Source organism: Chenopodium album, chromosome 20 (assembly GCF_948465745.1).
Source record: "Chenopodium album chromosome 20, dcCheAlbu1.1, whole genome shotgun sequence".
NCBI classification, from domain to species: domain Eukaryota; kingdom Viridiplantae; phylum Streptophyta; class Magnoliopsida; order Caryophyllales; family Amaranthaceae; genus Chenopodium; species Chenopodium album.
Genome location: NC_137853.1, coordinates 1106473 through 1125300, shown reverse-complemented (window position 1 = coordinate 1125300; position 18828 = coordinate 1106473). Strand labels below are relative to the sequence as shown.

The window sequence follows — 18828 nt, the reverse complement described above, 5'->3', positions numbered from 1 at the left end:
AAAAAAAAAAAAAAAACTTTTAAGTAAGAATTTCTTTGGGCAAGTAATGAGCTGTACAAGATAATGACAAGTAAAAAAAAAAAAAAAACGTACGAGTCTATGCATTATGTACATGGTGGGTTCAGGTAATTAGATATAGAGTATGATATTAGGCTACACTTTATGAATTAGCCAATTTTTAATTTTAAGTTAACGATTATATATAAATACTACTTCGTAAAAGATACTTGTAATACATATTTTGATTTAGTACTCCGTATTATATAAACACTATGTCCTCTTCACCTTATTTTTGCTAAAGTGAAATTATATTTATTGAACTAAAAACTAAAATTAATTATCTATAACTACTAGAAATTTATCTATATATTTGAAGACTATATATAGGCTTAGGCAAATGAAATATCTATCCGAGAGAGAATTTGCTCATCAGAATGACCAAGTAAGGTACGGTATTTAAGCACTTTTCACTTGTGTCATTATTACAAAAAACATAATTAATTAAATCTAGTTACTCTAAAACATTTATTAATGGCTTAAGTTTATTCTTCATTCTAAACACGCTTTCATTTTACATTATATCAATGCAAAGGCTGTGAGCATGAATCCAGACGCACCTCTCGGTACAGCGGTACTTGATATCTGGATCCTTTTCCTGCTTTGTGTACGATTACTGAGAAGATACGAGGTACTAAGTCATTTTCACCCTGTATTCATGTGATATGCTTAGAGGTGATTGCTTAGAAACAGGCCTTTGCTCTGACCAGAGCTCCAAATTAACAGTTCCTGTACCCCAGTGGATCAAACACTTGTAAACTTCTTTGATATCAAACCGGTTGACAAGACTAACACCGAGACATTTATCAACTAGTGCCCATTCTCCTGAAAATTCACAAATTTGAGTGTATAAATTCAAAGAAAATATCAGCTAAAACAAATCAGATGATCAAACTAGCAACTACCTTTCTACTACTAAAAATGCTATTATCATTGTTTGAGAATTACCATTTGGTCGCTGGTCACCCTCGTAAGACAACTCATCTGACTCTGGATGAATCTGATGCTTAGATCCATCAACTGCGGTAAATGATACAAATGATTCTGTAGGGTGCATGAGAGCAAATGTTGGATGCACACGCAAGCACACAAGCCTACACAAAATTCCCATCATCAGGCAATGAGTATGAGCATAACTTAGACGACTAAAAGAAGAAGGCTTGGATTGACTCTAAAAAAATATTCTAAAAAAAAAAAATATTCCCATCATATAGAACTGAGCAAATGTACTGCAGAATGACAATTTTAAGTTGCATGCTTAATTGGGTAAGCATTAGAACATTTAAACATATAAATATATAGACATTTAACCAAATCATTATGTAGATTATAACTACTAATCCACAGCACTGGAATTACATAGGTTAAGGTATGCAATATAATTATACATTTTCCAGTAGGTATACTTACAACACAAAAGGCCGACTGTTTACATTAGCATATAAAGATATAATGAAGGCTGTTCTAGAATCAATAGGTAATAAGTAAATACAGTTCAAGATGCAAATGGATCATAAAATCATAATTTCAATGCATAAAGCTTTAATATTCTGATGATAATTAACCTTAGTCTTTCTCAGGGCAAATAGAAAATTCTTATCATGATTGCACCTTGCACCACCAGAGTATGTAGATAAATTACCCAAATTGTTAATCAATCAGCCACCTCTAGGAACAATTTTCTTCAGCTGCAACAGCAGAATTCGCTCATGTTGCTAATCTGTTGTACAGTTGCAAATTGGCACCATTCTTTCCTCAGTTTCATCTTACCCTATATAATAATCTACATAAAGCCCAAGCATAGGGGAAGCCTTCTGAAGTTTGAAATGGGTCTGGGCATTGATTAATAAGGGTTATCCAATCGAATTTAGCAGGCAATATAGGTCATGTCCAGTTTCTGTGAAAATTAGTATATCTAACTAAATATGAAGCTAGGTTGTGCATGTTCACCTAAAACTGTGAAAGCCCTTCCCCAATTCTTTTATAGACAGGCTATGTAAAAGTAAACAAATACACTATAGCATTAAAACCCGTGCAATACAAGTGCATGTTCTGATCATTAGTAATTGTGAGTTGTGAATGAAATGATCCTGGAGTAAAAATAAGGACAAACCTTGAAAATCCTCCAGAACCAGCACCAACATTTCGGCCTATGATACTGGATTTAATTTGGACAGCATTGGGTTCAGTCTTTGGAATAGATATATATCTCTCCAGGATCAACCCTCCACCAATATCACCTTCCATTAACAGGGCTTCTTCTTCTCCAGCTTGCTGAAGATCTCGCCTGCATTAATATGAATTTGGAGAAGGCAACAGGCGCTTGTTGTCATGAGATTCAAGAAAGAAATAAATAGAAGTACATAATGTACATTAACTGCATCCCCAATGCAGTCATGCACAGACAAATTCAATAGTGAGATCACTGGCATCTTCAATGCCCTACAAAGAAGAAGCTCAGACTTGACAGTTCCAAAAATCCAGTTATTATTTCCAGCCAACATAAAGTTTCATCACATGTGCAGAGAAAATACAAAGACATATTCAGACTCAACAAGTCAACAATTCCTGAACTAGTAATTTACAGCCAAAATAATGTTTCATCATTTATGCATAGAAAATACAAAGGTGTTAACTTTGACTTAATATGATCACTACAGCTGTAATAGTCTATATGTGGTGTGATTGAAAATACAAATTAGCATAAAGCGTAATAATCCCATATACTAAGTTGTATTTTAAAAAGCACGCACACAAGTTGGAATACTAATGACAAGCTTGCATAAATTGTAAGCAATATTATTGCTCATGAGGTACATTCAGTCAATCAGAGCGTATTTCAATCTTTTCTTCGTAGAAAAGCTCACTTGTGTAATTGAGAGTAATGTGTAATATACCCATACACTAAGCAGTAATTCCAAAAGCATTAACAGCTAAATCCAGAACACATTGTCAGGCTACGCAAATAAGCAAGCAATAATGCTGATAGGTACAATTAAAGCACATTATCATCTTTTATTCGTAGAATATTCAGCATCATTGGTGTTCATTGCGGGCAAATCAGTACAGGATTTCTTCAGCAGCTTAATATGTGCATTATATGAAATAAAATTTCTGCACTTGAGTTCCAGGCAAATAAATTCAGACAAGTTTTGGAAATCTGGATAAGATCCAATAATGTCCACCCAAGTTCAATTCACTAATAAAATGGGTGTCAGTTTAATGATATAAGTGAACAATCAATTAATCATATTTTAGCATCTTGGCAGCAACTTTCAAACCCAAGAGTCAAGACTCAAAAGTCACCAGCATTAACAAGAGCACTCACTCAATGACAATATATTCCTCAGTGCATCCAGGAGATCTATACTCTGTGCCACTGTACTCCTCATAGCCATCAATTTCAACCCTGCTATGGAGCCACTGTATTCCTGTACCAAGTGAAGGTGCATAGCATTAAACAATTGCATGCAGAAGATGACATTCAAAAGAGGAATTATTATGAGGCAACAAAGTTTGGGTAGGAAGTCCAGCCAAAAAGAGTGGCACAACTGATCAAAACCATAAAAAAGTCGGTTTAAGAATGTTACTTACTCACAAAATCAGGAGTCATGCTTTCTTAAGTATTTTCTGTTATGTGATGTATGCCTACATATACATACTTTTTTTTTTACTAGTATTTTTTTGGGCTATTAGTTCCTCTGAAAAGGACAAGGTTCTTTAGAAATTTTCAAAACATATTTTATGAGCTAAATCGCCTGCATTGCAGATAAACTAAGAGAAAATCGCCTGCTTTGGTTGGGCATGTAAGACAGAGACCCGAGGGTGCACCGGTTCGAAGAGTAGAAGAGTGGGACCATGAAGGGCTTAAACGAGGGAGAGGGAGACCGAAAATGACTTGGTTGGAAGGAGTTAGGAAGGATATGAGGTATATGGTTTTGCATGGGGATGAAGCATTGGACCGTAAGAGATGAAAGAGGAAGATTTATGTCGATGACTACACAAAATAATCAAATTTGGTTCATGTTCGCCGACCCCACTTATGGGATTAAGACATTGATTGATTGATTTTATGAGCTAAATGCTATTTTTACCCACTTTTAACTTGAATGTATAGAGAAATAGATATATAGAATGATACATTCCAGAGAATTACTCCCTCTTAATCAAAGAGTCAACATCAGATTTTCAGTAATGATACAGACAATTGGTGATAATAATTTTTAAGAATTAACAGAGAAAGATTTACTATTCACCCTTGAATTAGTATATAATCTAACAGCACAAAGTTCTTCCTGTCTTCCCTAAAAAAAATAAAATAAAATAAAATCCCTCTTTGTCTAGCTAATAAATTCGGCCACAATAGTTAAAAGAGTTGAGGTGGATAAAAGCAGCTGAAAATTTTCCTTCGGTTGAATGAATTATGCTTTTCTGTTTCGGGTAAAGAAGAGTAAATGTTAATGTTATAGGAGGCTTAAAATGCTGCTTTACTCATGAAAGATTTATGCCCAATCATTTTAGATAAAGCTTGTACCCTCTGTTTTCCTGTAAAGTAAATATTAGCTTAGTAGATGGTCATCAAAGAGACAAAGTCATACCTGTGGGATGATGCTCCATTGCAATAATTCTACCACCAATCCAGGGAACCACTCTAAGAAGCCAGTCACCACCTTTTAGTTCAACAGGAGTCATTGAAAGTTCAGTACCCTTCTTTCCTGCAGTATGTTCAACCTCTGGAATACGCTTCACAGTTTCTGCAAAAAATAGATATAAAATTGAGCTCAAAAGTTAACCAGGAAGAAGGGTCCTATATTTTCTGCAAGGGATTTTAAAGGTAATTTTTTTTTTGAGAAAAGACTTACATGGAACTATTAATGGCAATTAAAAATTTCCTACTTTAGTATTACATAGCTAATACAAGATTACAAAGAAAGTGACAAATTCCTGATGCCAGGTACAGGCAGCTGGAGCAAAATAACTGCAAAGGAGTAGGCAGTCATAAATTCAAAGCATGTAGCAGCTTGCTCAATGTCTTTCAAGTTACCTATACGAGTCTGATACTGCTTCTGACTCACTGAGACCAAGTTAGAAACTTCTTGTTCTGATGGCATGGTAATCTGCACTTCTTCTCCATCAGTGGCCCAGGAATCAATCTGCATGAAAGTAACAAACTCTGAAGACAGATGAAAACAGATCTATCTATGAAACAAAATAGCAATAATATCTAACAAACTGTCATTTTTCCACCAAATTTCCTACCATTGCACCTCCACCAAGCAACAATTGCACACACAGACGACGTTTCGGCCTCTTCCAGGATCCTTCAGTTTTAGAAACTTTTATTGTCACAATAGAAGAGTGGAGTTCAGCAGTGTAAGAAGTTAATAAATAGTTCCCTCTGGTGAATTCATATCCATCACCATCATCTTCAAATAATACACCTTCAGCTTTTCCTGCAATTATACGGAAGCCTGTCATACACCTACTGATAACCTAAGCACAAAAAAATGCTTCCCTTACAGCAGGAAAATAGAAACAAACAATGAACCAGTATAGAATATAACAGCCAACATCTTAGAATGGCCATTAAACAGACTCCAGTAAATGAAGATCATGAAAAAAATGAGAGCAAAGAAAAGGGCAGCTTGTGGACCAAGAAAAGAGGGTATACAGTGGTGGTGAAGACAAGGAAGAAGTTGCAGTAATAGTATAACATGACCTTTATTTTGTGAATAAGTTCATTTAGAAAATATATTTATAATGCGTCTAATTCAAAAATCATGGCATATTCTATATAAAATAAATAATTAAATACATAAAATGACATTGGGATCTCTAACATGACCACATCTGCTACAACCCAATTATTATATCTGCTGTAGCTTAAGGAGTTAAAGATTTCAACTTCTGAAGCTAAATAGAAATGATGGAACATACCATTTTCATCTAAAGCGACAAGAAGTGTTAAGTCATCTGTTGGCTTAGCTTCCCCAACATGTTGATGTGGAGGGACCAAGGGAATTATTGATCCTCCTCTGAGATACAGCAAGGGTAAGTCCTAAATAACACAAGACCAAAAGCTTCAATAATTGTCATGAAAACTTGTTTTCCATCACCCATCAAAGTACGCTTAAAGGAAGGTAGCCAAATACCGGATGTGAATCATTAAAGTCAAACTTCAACCAAATGCCTTTAGGCAGCACTGGCTGTATCTGGTCTGTCCCCTGATCCTGCAAAGTACTGTAGATAGTAGCGCTTGAATCAGTTCAAATTTAAGCAATCAAGTCAGCTCCTAGTTCTTAGTTACTAAAAGATGATCCCTATGAAAAATCATATCCAACTGAGCCAAAAATATATTGCAATTTTAACACATCTACTGCAAAGGATTGTATTACTTCCGCAGTTGCTAACTTGCTACCACATCAATAAAACAGAGATAGATGTTGTAGGTTCAATTAATAAAGACTCCGAGGTTTGGAGTTGTGGAATCCCACATTCTACCATATCATTAGAGGGTGAGATTATGCATATAGCAATAATTATTCAAACTAATCATCCTACATGCACCTATTGTTTTGTAGTTTTGTACAATATTCATATAGGAAGCAGTCTTCTGCACTAGTTTCTTAATGTTTAAGAACCTTTTCACATCCTATTTGGTAGGCTGGAATAAATAGTGATAATGGTTATGAACCGCTATGTAGATCGACAAGGAAAGTCCCATGTCAGTGTCCATGGAGATACAGCCCCTTCTAAGAAGTGCTTCATAAATTCTTATTGCCTCTCAATACCAATACAGTAATAATGGTGGGCGCACAAGGAATTAATGAAGAAAAAAACAAAGCTAGTTGGGACTTGGGAGTGGGCAAGCATTACCAAGAATACTCGCAAGGGACTTTGCTCACAGTTACATTTGCGTTCCTTACCATTATCACCAATGATTACCACCTACCAAATGGGTCGACAAGACAGCAAGCCCTAAAGGGTATTTAGCTGCAATTAATCTGCTTGATTCATATTACAATGAACTAAAATTAAAGATGTTCTAACAACATATCAATGGTGTAATACAATCAACACATGAAAAAGAAATAAGATGATAGATGGAAAACCTTGTATGTATAAGAAGTGGTCCCAGCAGAAAAGAATTCTCAACTGTACGAAGGTGTATATCTTTTGGATCTAGAAATATGAATAACTTTAATGATTAAGATGGCAAATGGATCATTGATGAAATTTCAAGCTATGTCATCGACAATTATACTACCTGCGAAAAAGGCTGGTGAAGCAACTGGAGTTCCCCTCGTATGTGCTAGATAGAATAAAGTATATATGTGTGGTATAAGCCGGTAGCGTCTCTTCAAAGCAAGACGACACACTTCCTCACACTGGTAAATGAAAGGAGGTCAGCAGTTAGCCTCAATCTTACTTTCTAATTGCTACATTTTCCTAATCTAGAAGTTTCGTATTAATTGCTACATAACCATTACATGATCCCTCATTTTATATATCTATCTCTGTCCAATTCCTTACATGTGTGCCACCCCTAGCAATCAACTGAAGTATTATTTAAGAAATACACCTTTATTGTACTAATGGCTAATGAAGCACCAAGCGGTGCCATCAATACACAAAAGGTGGGCTGGATAGGAAATCATCACACTTAATTTTCATGTCATATTATTCACAATCATCATTTTGAATGCAGCAACATTGGTTCAACTAAAGCTGTGAAAGAAACTTTAAACTTTGACATGAAGATGATATTCTTAAAGATCCACAGGTCTACTTTATAACTCTAAACAATCGAATTGGTTGATAGAATTTTGTCACAAAGTTAGCCTTGCAAAAACTAAATAATCAATAGCATTAAGCATTGTAAAAGGGCATATAAACCAGCATTAAATTGAAACTTTTATGTCCTGAATTTCCAACATACCTCTTCACCAAAAGCCCAAGGTTCATGGTCATCTGTACTCTTCTCAGAATGCCCGCGACAAAATGGAAACATGGCACCAATACCCATCCACCTTCCAAATAGCTTTGGTGTTGCATTACCAGCAAAACCACCTATGTCTGGGCCTGAAAGAGGCTGTCCACTAAGGCTCTGTGACCCAAAAAGGGGGGAAACAAATGAAATAATTAAGCACATATCTTTTCAACCTTTGATTCTTAGGAGAACAGTAATTCTACTCATTGTAGTAAACAAATAGAAACATATAAACACATATTTTCATTCCCAATACTTCAATTCTTATTATTTCCTTGCGTGTGTATCAATGTACTTCCTCCTCTTTTTTTTTTTTTTTTTAAACTTTATGTTTTAGAACTTCTACCATTTCTCTTTAGTTGATTTATTACGGGCAGCGGTTCATAGACAAGCCCATAGGTGACTAGGTCAAAAAGGAGCTTTGTCATTTAGAGCATTCTAACATACTAAAACCTAATTACCAAAAATGAACATGTAGATATCCTAAACGAAATATGGTAGAACTAAAAAAACAGAGTAAGTATATAGGATGGCCAAGGTGAGGACGGGGTTTTCCTCCATGAAACTCAATTAGGGCGAGAAGCCCAATTTATGCTGAACCTCACCTTCCAATTACAAGGGTTTGATACCTTGTGGTGCTACAAATCAAGTTATACCAACAAGGAACTTGCAACGTCAATATGTATAAGGAATGGCGCCTTTGGTTGCATTAGAATGACAGCCACACTACTTTACTAATTGACTTCAGATGGCACCACAGGATTCCTTACTAAGTCAAATATTCCTATTAAAATTACTGCATAACAGGGAAAGAATAATAAACAACAAATAAGAAAGACCCCTCCAGATCCCATACCAATTGAAGTACCATGGGAACACTCATGTGAAGGTGTTCCCAAGTTGAAAGGTTGTCACCAGTCCATGTTGCAGCATATCTTTGACTGCCTATAAATCCAGCTCGAGTAAGAACAAATGGCCGCTTATCTTCTTTTGCTAATCTCATGCCTTCATATGTAGATCTAGCCATGAGCATCCCATAGACCTGAAAAACCAACAGAATTTCATATTAAAAGATCAAGCTCTGTCAATCATATAAAAAAATGTGCGCAGGAAAAACAAAAGGCATAAGAATATAGAGTAATACATTGTGGTAGTATGAATGATTTTGGCTGCCGCCTAACTCAGGATCTCCATCATGAATATTGCTCTCAGGCATTGTCTTTGTTACCACCTGATAAACAATTAACAAGATAAAACCAACTTACAACCCAAGAGAGGTAGAAGATTAAAGGTTGGGTGCAATCTAGATACAAATGTCAAAATTCGATACCTTAAATATTGCTGGTTCATTCATATCATTCCATATACCATCAACGCCATTGGAAATGAAGTCTTTAACTAAATTTGCCCACCATAATCGAGCTTTTGAGTGTGTAAAATCAGGGAAGACACAAGGTCCAGGCCATACTTCACCTGATTATAAAAGAAAGCATAAGACAACCACAGGGTTCGACTATTGCTTATGAAAATTTCATATAATCCTATTGAACTTCAAGATGGATAACATTGATAAGCAATGGATGAATAAGGTTTCAAACAATTACGAGTACATAATTATGTTACTTATCTAGTGAGTCAACAATGCATCAACAATAACTCTCTATAAAGAAGCTAGAGAAACAGATTTTCACCAGACTAATCACTGATGCTTTCAATTTTTTCTTTTCCAAATATCCTGCTGCACAGTCCATTACAAATATTTTTCCCTTTCTTCTTAAAATCAAAACTCCTGAACTTAAAATCTTCTATTTATTGGCTCTCTATATGAGTGAATATAGGCACTTTTATTTCAAACCAAAAAAATTTTAAAAAGAGAGGAGTAGCCAACTCGTGACTCCGTAAGAGTATGAGACCAAACAAGTAGACTTTGCACAGCATTAATGGAAAATGTGGAGTTAGTGACCTGCTAGGTGCTATATCTAAGTGATTGAATTGGAAATTGAATCCCATCAAATCGAGCCACTTGTCAGCAATACACTCGTTTATTCAACAGAAACAAGATATTAAATAGGTTATAAAAGATCAGACTTCAAGATAAGTCCATGTACGAGAAATCCTTGTGCTATCAAGGTCAAGTATCCGTAGAAAAAACTTACCTAGTAAAATTCTTACCTAAAAAAGATTTCCCATCAGCAGTTTTGATCCAGACGTCGTTTTTAGTTCCACTGTCATAAACAAAGTAACCCTTTTCATGTTTGATTCCAGGATCAAGCATCCAGATAGCTTTGAAACCATTAAGATGAAGATCATTCACCAACGAGTTTGGGTCTGAAAAACGCTCCTGGTACAATATTTTGGTGAAAAAAGAAAAACTTCATGATCAAAATAAAGAATAAAAAGGACATTCAGTGGGAAGAAGTAATATCATCCAGGGTCTTGACTAGCACAAAGGCTCATTTGCAAAGAAAATCTAGAGATGGTGGCCGGATCCGCCAGAACAGATAATTTTCACTTTTCAGTACTACACTAAGGTTATGGAAGGACCCAAACTGAGACAAAACCCATTTCCCCATTAGGTCCTTTGGCAGGTTTTTTTACACCCTTTTTGAGCACATATTAGAAATAATCCTTATTCATTCACCTTTCCACATTACATAACTGACTAGTGTCTTTTAAAAAATGAAAGAGCTGGGTATATAATATGACATTATGGCCAGTCTTTATGGTAGAATAGTGTTTAAGCACATATATATAACCATGTTGTTCATTCACTGAAGATTGCTGACAGAATAAATGAAAGTTAAAATCACCCATATCTTGTCATTGAGGGGCTCCTCTCCCAACCTAACTTTAGTATAAAGAATGACTATCATACAGAGTTAATTATGGATATTACTGTAAAATTGCAATATGTATTATTGCAAAGGAGCAACTCCTAAAATAGTATTGTTGATATGATCATTTGAGAAAATAAATGAAATAGCTTACACTGTCAAAAGTGAAGCAACGAAAACCATCCATGTAGTCTATATCCATCCAGATCACATCACAAGGTATGTCCTTTTTCCGAAAAGTTTTAGCAACCTGCATATTCAATAGATAGTTACACACACACACACACACACACACACACACACAAAACGACACAGAAATATAGATATGAGTATATGATAGGCCAATAGGGAAAAGGGAAGGAAATCCAGGCTATGAGCAACAAATCACTTAGCAAACACCAAACTTACATGACAGATGAATAGTTTATCGTGCTTATGTTTGCACCACAAATAGAGATAGGATTTAAGTGCATCTTTTTCAAGGACTGAGAATTACTAACCTCAAGAACTTGTTTATCAGTATCATAGCTCCATCGACATTGATGATAGCCAAGTGACCACTTTGGTGGCATAAAGACAGCTCCTGTAACCAGAATATAGGTTATAAGTCTGTACTCTGTACAAAATGCAATTGGGATATCGAATGTCCAGAAAATCAGAAATAAAACATACAATACGGCTTATTTCAATTTGCTTTTTTAATGCTCCTTCCATATTTGAGACAAACTCAACAAAAACAAAGAACTATAGCTTTAAGCATCAATACTGATGTCACTGGTGTGTATCAAATTTCTGAAAGATTCATATGGTGTGTCTCTGTGTTCCAAAGATGATTTAGATTTGTCAAATCCAATTTAAAATTAATAGATGCTTGTTTCTCTTAGGCTTCTACTGTTTCTAAGATGAGCATGTAGATGAAATAGCTAGTTTGAGACACCAAGGAAAGCAAAAATTGGTCAATCAATAGCCACGTGATCCTCCCCTCTTATAACTTGCATAGCAAAGTTGACCCTCCCCTCTTCCCTTTCCTCTAATCATCACATGATAAAGTAGCAAACAAGCACGGGTCTTAAAGAAGTTTTCAAAGGGGTAAGGTGGCCATTTCAATTAGAAAAAATGGCCATAGCATTGAGTATAATACTAATATATACTACTACATAGATAGTCTCTAGTGCATTTCCTAGCCTAAACAAAACAAAGCTCCCAATTAATTGCTCCAGGCAAGAATTAAAAGACAGAAGGTGTACACATATCAAATTTCATTAGGGAGGAAAATGGAAGGTAATGAGGGTGCAAAAGTTATCTATCACAAGAAGCATATTTAATATATATTCATAACTTTAATATATCAAAAGGTTGTAATTCTAATTTGCAAATTCTCTTAAGATTGGTATACGTTATTGATTTTTTTTCTTCCTTTTCTTCTGGTAGAGATGAATAGTGAAAAGTGCAACAAGCCTGTACACAAGGTTATGCTTCTCTAACTGAAAAGAATGTAACCTTTTTCCCTTCTTTTGAAACTTAAGAAGGATTTCCATTATTAGTACAGCATCCACAGATATTGACCATATGAAGTATTAAGATTTAAATAAAGATGCCCATAAAGGCATCATGAAATTCTCCCTTTGCCCTGTTGTAATTCTCTCTAATTCTAAGCTAGCCAAACATCCAGCTGTGTAGAAGTATTGGGGGAAAGTGGGAATATGCAATCAAATAATTGTCTTATATGAGTAACAGTGATTACCAATTGCATGAGATAAAGACACCAGAACCTGAGTTGGGGAAGAAAATGGACCAAATGTGATAACAGGGTAAGATGATGGTGCAACAAACTTTATGGTAGATTCCTTCCGTAAATCAATCTGCACATGAAAGATGATTATTTAGGGAGTAAATGCAAGAAAAGCAACCACTCATAAATTTTCTGTGAACATTATAAAATCAGGGACTTCAAATGGAAAACCATAACTGAGGATTTTACCTCACAGCGTTGTGTTGTATCAGCAAGCACACCTAGTGTTTCCCCATTTGGCAAAACGGCCAGAACCCAGGGATGTGACTGATATAAAGACGTTGTACCAGGACCATATCCCCAAGCATCTGTATTCCAGGTAAAGACCTAATGCAGAAAGAATAAGTGAAGACCCAATATATAAATTATGTGATTCACATAGGATAGAATGCCAGGATTGAAACTTTACTCTCTTTCCTGTCCTCTCAAGCTGTCCACTGACTTCTCCAGTTCCATAAAAAGATGTACCAACAGGAAGCTGCAGTGAAGAAATAAGTTTGAAAACAAACTGTTGTAAAAGTGAAAAATAAGAGCATAACAATTCAAACAAACCAAAGGGCGCCAAAGTGAAGTCATAACTCACCATGTAGAGAACAGAGACGGGGCATAGTAGAAATTTTAAAACTTTAGGTGGAAGAATTAGCAGAAGTTAATCAAAATTTAAGTTCATAAATTTCAAGATAATGTTTGACACCAACAGAGAGAAGAGAAGGCATAACAGATTAAATATTATAATATCTTCAATTATTTAAGGTCATCTACATGGTTTCACTTCTGGATTCAGATAAAATATACCAACCATTCAAACAGAACAGAAGTAAAAAAAAAAATGTCCCAGATTGCAAGCATAAAAATAGTGAGTACAGGATTTAACCTGAAGCTGAACAACTTGTTGCCCTAGAGTGCACTCAAATGTAGGTATATAGAAAGGAAGTTTTTCACTCATCAGAGGTGTGTCTCTGACTTTAGAATTCACAAATGAGAGGCTAGGAAATGCTGCATTTCTATGATCAGATGAGCAGTCGAATCGAAAGACGCCTTCTTCTAATATAGGCTCATAAATCATAGTTCCAGAACAGACATCACTCGTCATTTCCTTCCTGTCGATTCCCTCCATGCTACAAGCAAGCTTATAGCAACTGATTTTTTTGATCCTGCAAACAAAAGCTGATATTGTCAACATAAGCATCTCTTACAAATCTCTACCTTGCAGTACAACCTTTCAATTACGGAGTAACTAATTACGAAGACTTAACACAGACGTAGAAACAAAGATGGCAAATACATCAACACTTCCTAATCCCTTATACCCGAGCACTTCATTCCAATTCAAGTGCAAACTTTGCCCGTGTATCAAATTGGAGGTTGAGAAGGGAGGCAATTTAGTTACAATAGGTTAAAAAGCATAACAAAAAGCCAGGAAAGGTGCTAATGGTTACCCTTAGCAACCTTATGAATTAAAAACAGAAAGTAAAAAAACGGTTATTTGACTCCATTTTCACCACACAGGCACACCATGCTCTAAAAAGAATCAATCATTAAAAAACGCTAAGAAACACACCAATCCCTGATCATTACACTTCCTTCTATTGTGTGTAACAGCTCCTTAATAAGCATTTACATTCACAATGTTACTTCATATGTAACATATATTACATGATTTTTAATTTTGAATGCACGTAGTACTATAAACTTCAAACATTCCCAATTAAAATTATTTGACAAATAATAATTTTTTAAAAAAAAAACACACACACACACACACACAAAATATATATTGAAATCCATGTGTTAGTAATTTGTGGCCAGAAATTAAAATTTCAACCAAAAAGGACCTAAAAACTACTCCATTCAAAAATTAATACAAAAAAACCGACTTATATAACCCTAACTTGAGATCATAAAACATTATATGTTACTTAATTGCATCAGTACAGTATAGTAACAACTAACAATGATCAAAATTCATCAAAAAAAATAATACTGTAATAAGTAAATAAACTTAATAACAATGACCAAAGAAAATTACACAATCAGAAGAAAAAAATTGCGGAAAGCGATCAAATTAACCTAATTAAGTGGAATTGATATTCAAATCATCAATAAAATAGACAAAAAAAAAAAAATCATAATAATTGAAAGCATTAATCATCAAAATTGCATAAATATGAACATTAACATGTGAGCGAGAAATTCACCAAGAGCTTGGAAAACAAAATGAAGATGATCGACGATGATGACGACGATGATGAAAGTAGCACAATTTCAAGGAAGAGGTTGAAGAAGCAGTAAGTGAAACTGCTCCAACTCCAACTGCCATTTTTGTAGGTCGGTCTTTTTATATTTTATTATTTCTCACCTTCATTTTTTTTTTTTCCTTTTTTTGGAAATAATTTTTTATTCATTGGGGAAATTGAAATACAAGTATACAAGTATACAACTATACAAGTACACCATTATTTTTTTTTTGGTAAGGAAAAGGAACCTATCGAGTCAGAATTTTTGAGGTTCTTTTGGACGGGTTAGAGGGTTAGGCACTTTAAAACTAGTGAAACAATTGAAATATAACATACAAATATTAATTAATTTATTGAATTTTTTTCAATTAGAAAAAAGAACTATTTATATATTTATCCACGTGTACAATGAATGGAAATAAAATAATTTTCTCTGTTATGTTTTTTTAAATGTTTAGTGGATAATTGGTTTTTCAAAGTACATATAATGAAACAAATTTGTAAATCACAAAGTTGTTTAAGGGCAGGATAATCCACTAATTCCTTTAGGGTGTGATTGCCATATTGTTAACAATGACTTACATTTACTACTAATGCTTAGATATAGACCATATAGTTATGAAATAATATTAATTATCTTCATGTTTGTAGGTGATATGACAAAGCGAAACGTTGAATGCTCCATCCGTTTTCAAAATAATTAAGAAATGGAGATCAAAGCATGTAAACCGGAACTTTAATAAAAGAGGAAGTCTCAGTTAATCAATTTGATGAATAAAATTGATTTATCAAATGACAAAATGGTAAGTAAAACAAACCCCCTTTTAATAAAAAGCAGCTAAGCAGTCTAAAAATAAACTTACTCAATTGTTCTAGATTATCATGGACTAGGACTGTTGTGTCCCAAAAAAAAACATGGACTAGGACTAGTGGACTAGTTTACAAGGATTTGCATGTGGTAAGCCTGTAAGAGTTGGACAAGACTATTGGGCCACGTAAACCAATTGCACCTGGTCTTTAATTGGCCCAAATAAATCTAGTTTGGTTCAATCCAATATCTTATTGTACTTATTGTATTTCTTTAACCTACATTATTTTACAAATACCCCCATCATCTAATGATTTATCCCTTGTGGAAAAAAAAAAAAAAAAAAAAAAAAAAGATTTATCCCTATAAATACCCCATATCTAAATGCAAACTGGAAATCAGAAAATGAGAGATAATTTGGTTTAAAAAAAAACTAGTTTAAGAGTATTATTGAATTATTAAAAAAAACAATTGACAATTTTCGATTTTGACATAGTAAATAGGAAATGAAGAGTATATACTAACCGGGGATCATCCATTCATCCAAGCCCAAAACTAGTTTATTAACTAAAAGGAAAAGTGTTACATTTAACTTGAAACTTTTATTTTTAGAATGTGATATATTTAATAAAAAAACGGGTGAAGTACTTCTTTTAATGTATGTAATAACTAAAAGTTAATTGTTTAATAAGCTAATTTATCATGGCTCGCCCTGTATAATTTATACTCTATCAAATATTAAAAATTTTCGAATCGAATTTGAATATCGGAGATTACAATTTTCTCGGCTTTCGGAAATGCTTAGCCGGTCATCCCTATGCCCCCTTATAAGTTATAACTACTCATCAGTATCCGTTTTGTTAAACCGGTACATACCAACTTCTCCCGAAAAACACAGATAAAATGGCGGGAAAAATTGGCGCCATAATCTGGAATAAAATTCCTCAAACCCAAACCCTATTTAAACTGCAAAACCCTCTTTTCCGTAGTAATCGTCGCTTCATTCATCACAAACTCATAAAAATGGCAGAAAACAAATCAAATACCCAAAGCCCAGAAATCAAGGAACCTTCCACCAAACTTCAAAAGCTTCAACCCCATGAAAATGGCGATGAATCCTCCTTCTTCAAGGTCAAGAAGCTCTCAGATAAGGCTGTTCTTCCTTCTAGAGGATCCCCTTTTGCTGCTGGTTATGATCTCTCCAGGTTTCTCTCTCTTCTTTAGGATATTATTATTGATTTGAATCCCCCATTTTTTTTGTTTAATCTGGGAAAGTATTGAATGGTTTTGCAGTGCGGTTGAAGTGAAGGTGCCTGCTAGAGGAAAAGCTCTGGTTCCTACTGATTTGAGTATTGCTGTTCCTCAAGGAACTTACGCCAGAGTTGGTAGGTTTTTTTTCTTTCTTATTCAATTTCCCAGAAAATACCCATGATAATTTGATTGAAAATATATCTGTTTTACCTTGTTATTCTTTGAAGCATTTCGTCGAACATATTGTGTGCATGATAAACTTTCCTGCTTCTCTTTTGATAGAACGAACATTTCAACTGCTTGTTTGCCTCTTTTGGTATAAACGGAAATTCCCAATTTGATTTACGTTTTGTTTGATTATGATTGTATGTATTTGGACCTTAATTGGTTTTTATCTTAAATTCTTAACTTTGCCCAAATTTAACCTAATTAAATGGCACATCTTATTTGCCCAAATTCAACTCAACCATGATCTAAATCTTCTGAAACTGGTTTAATTTTGTAACATTTGCAGCACCTAGGTCAGGACTGACATGGAAACACTCCATTGATGTGGGAGCAGGAGTGATTGATGCAGATTACAGAGGACCAGTTGGGGTTATCCTGTTCAATCACTCTGATGTCGAATTCGAGGTGAAAGTAGGTGATCGTATTGCACAGTTGATCATTGAGAAGATTATAACTCCAGATGTTTTCGAGGTCGAAGATTTAGACTCTACTGTCAGGGGTGCTGGTGGATTTGGTTCTACTGGTGTTTAAACTTGCTTAGGAATTTGCTAGTGCAGTAGTGCCGTCAGTAGTAAACTAGTACTCTAGCCGTTTTAATGGGAAGATGGATATTGCTCTGTGATTCATTTTGCGTATATTAGTAGTTTAATTGTACTTTGAACTTGGTATATTAGTAATGAAATTAATGGTTCCTGAATCCTGAGAGAGCAATCAGAGCATTGATCATTGTGATCGAGTGTTTTTACCATTACCATTGTGTTCGTATATCTTAGTTCCGAAGTGGTACAAAATATTGGCTCATTTATCAGGTCACCAGTCTAACCACTGTCCGTCCACTGGTTGAAGATTTAAAGTGTGCATTTTATGCTAGGTGTTTTGAATTTCGGATTCTGAGTTTAGAACTAAAACTATCTCTAGTTCTCTACTTCTTGGCAGTTCTTGGCGTACTGCTAGTTGTTGGCTATTAATTGAGAAATGCTGAAATGAGAGTTAATTGCCACTAGACTCTACAAATCATGTTATCTCTTTGTTTTGGCAGCAGTTAAAATTCAGGCTTAGAATCTTGATCTCCTAATTAGAAAATTATGCATGTTAACAAAATTAGCTTCTACATTTGCAATCATCCAGCCATAACCAACATCTAGCTAGAGGTAGTAGCACGTAACTACGTAAGGATGCTGGAGGTAGGAGTGAGTTTGTATTGTTAGCTCCTTTCCCCAAAGCTTGATTACTTTGGCGAAAATTATTCTCATTTTTAGCTGATGCTCATTTTGAGAGTTATCCCTTATACACTCAGCTAGACATGTTTCAATGTTGTGGATTTCCTTCACTCTGTAATACCCAATAGCTAAGGTTTTTCATATGGAGAATTGGGTTGTACTTTTTTGTGAGCTACTACTTAATAATTGCAAAGCTAAAGTTTGTAATATGATGGTTCTTTCTCCTATTCAATTGTAGGTTTCATGCTAAAAATTTTCTTTTAAAAATTGGTAATCTTGTATTCCAATTTCCAATATTTATTTTTTATTCTGGCATAATTACAGGTATATAGGCAGCATCCATAATCTTTCCTGCATGTAAATTTGGGATCTCATTTTTAAATCCTTAAAATGAAATAGTTTGCAAATAAT

The 18828-nt window shown here is 34.7% G+C and overlaps 2 protein-coding genes across 3 annotated transcripts; one reads left to right on the top strand and one right to left on the bottom strand.

Moving 5' to 3' along the window:
• Positions 1-384: 384 nt before the first annotated feature.
• On the bottom strand, positions 385-15052 carry LOC145597571 (uncharacterized). 2 transcript variants are annotated; one of them, XM_081653766.1, is made up of 23 exons: positions 14872-15052; positions 13548-13827; positions 13083-13151; positions 12863-13000; positions 12626-12743; positions 11382-11464; positions 11036-11131; positions 10220-10388; positions 9378-9520; positions 9192-9278; positions 8904-9089; positions 7997-8164; positions 7325-7445; positions 7170-7239; positions 6210-6297; positions 5995-6115; positions 5317-5510; positions 5102-5210; positions 4656-4811; positions 3386-3488; positions 2171-2344; positions 1006-1151; positions 385-882 (listed from the first exon to the last, which is right to left on the bottom strand). In XM_081653766.1, exons 1-23 carry the CDS (start codon positions 14991-14993, stop codon positions 692-694), a joined length of 3132 nt encoding a protein of 1043 aa, XP_081509892.1. In that variant the 5' UTR covers positions 14994-15052; the 3' UTR covers positions 385-691. The 2 variants fall into 2 exon arrangements, with proteins under 2 accessions (XP_081509892.1, XP_081509893.1); XM_081653767.1 differs by having other exon boundaries at positions 385-879.
• A 1631-nt stretch (positions 15053-16683) lies between these two features.
• DUT1 (DUTP-PYROPHOSPHATASE-LIKE 1) lies at positions 16684-17829 on the top strand. Its single transcript, XM_081655313.1, has 3 exons — positions 16684-16923; positions 17012-17103; positions 17484-17829. The coding sequence occupies exons 1-3, from the start codon at positions 16742-16744 to the stop codon at positions 17726-17728; spliced, it is 519 nt and encodes a 172-aa protein (XP_081511439.1). The 5' UTR covers positions 16684-16741; the 3' UTR covers positions 17729-17829.
• Positions 17830-18828: the final 999 nt, after the last annotated feature.

Excerpts from the sequence above, each read along its gene's own strand:
- LOC145597571 (XM_081653766.1), bottom strand. The coding sequence starts at position 14,993 with ATGGCAGTTGGAGTTGGAGCAGTTTCACTTACTGCTTCTTCAACCTCT. Across the intron at positions 7,446-7,996 it reads CTTGGGCTTTTGGTGAAGAG|TGTGAGGAAGTGTGTCGTCT; the intron begins GTATGTTGGAAA and ends TTCATTTACCAG. Across the intron at positions 883-1,005 it reads GGGTGACCAGCGACCAAATG|GAGAATGGGCACTAGTTGAT; the intron begins GTAATTCTCAAA and ends GTGAATTTTCAG.
- DUT1 (XM_081655313.1), top strand. The coding sequence starts at position 16,742 with ATGGCAGAAAACAAATCAAATACCCAAAGCCCAGAAATCAAGGAACCT. Across the intron at positions 16,924-17,011 it reads GCTGGTTATGATCTCTCCAG|TGCGGTTGAAGTGAAGGTGC; the intron begins GTTTCTCTCTCT and ends ATGGTTTTGCAG. Across the intron at positions 17,104-17,483 it reads AGGAACTTACGCCAGAGTTG|CACCTAGGTCAGGACTGACA; the intron begins GTAGGTTTTTTT and ends TAACATTTGCAG.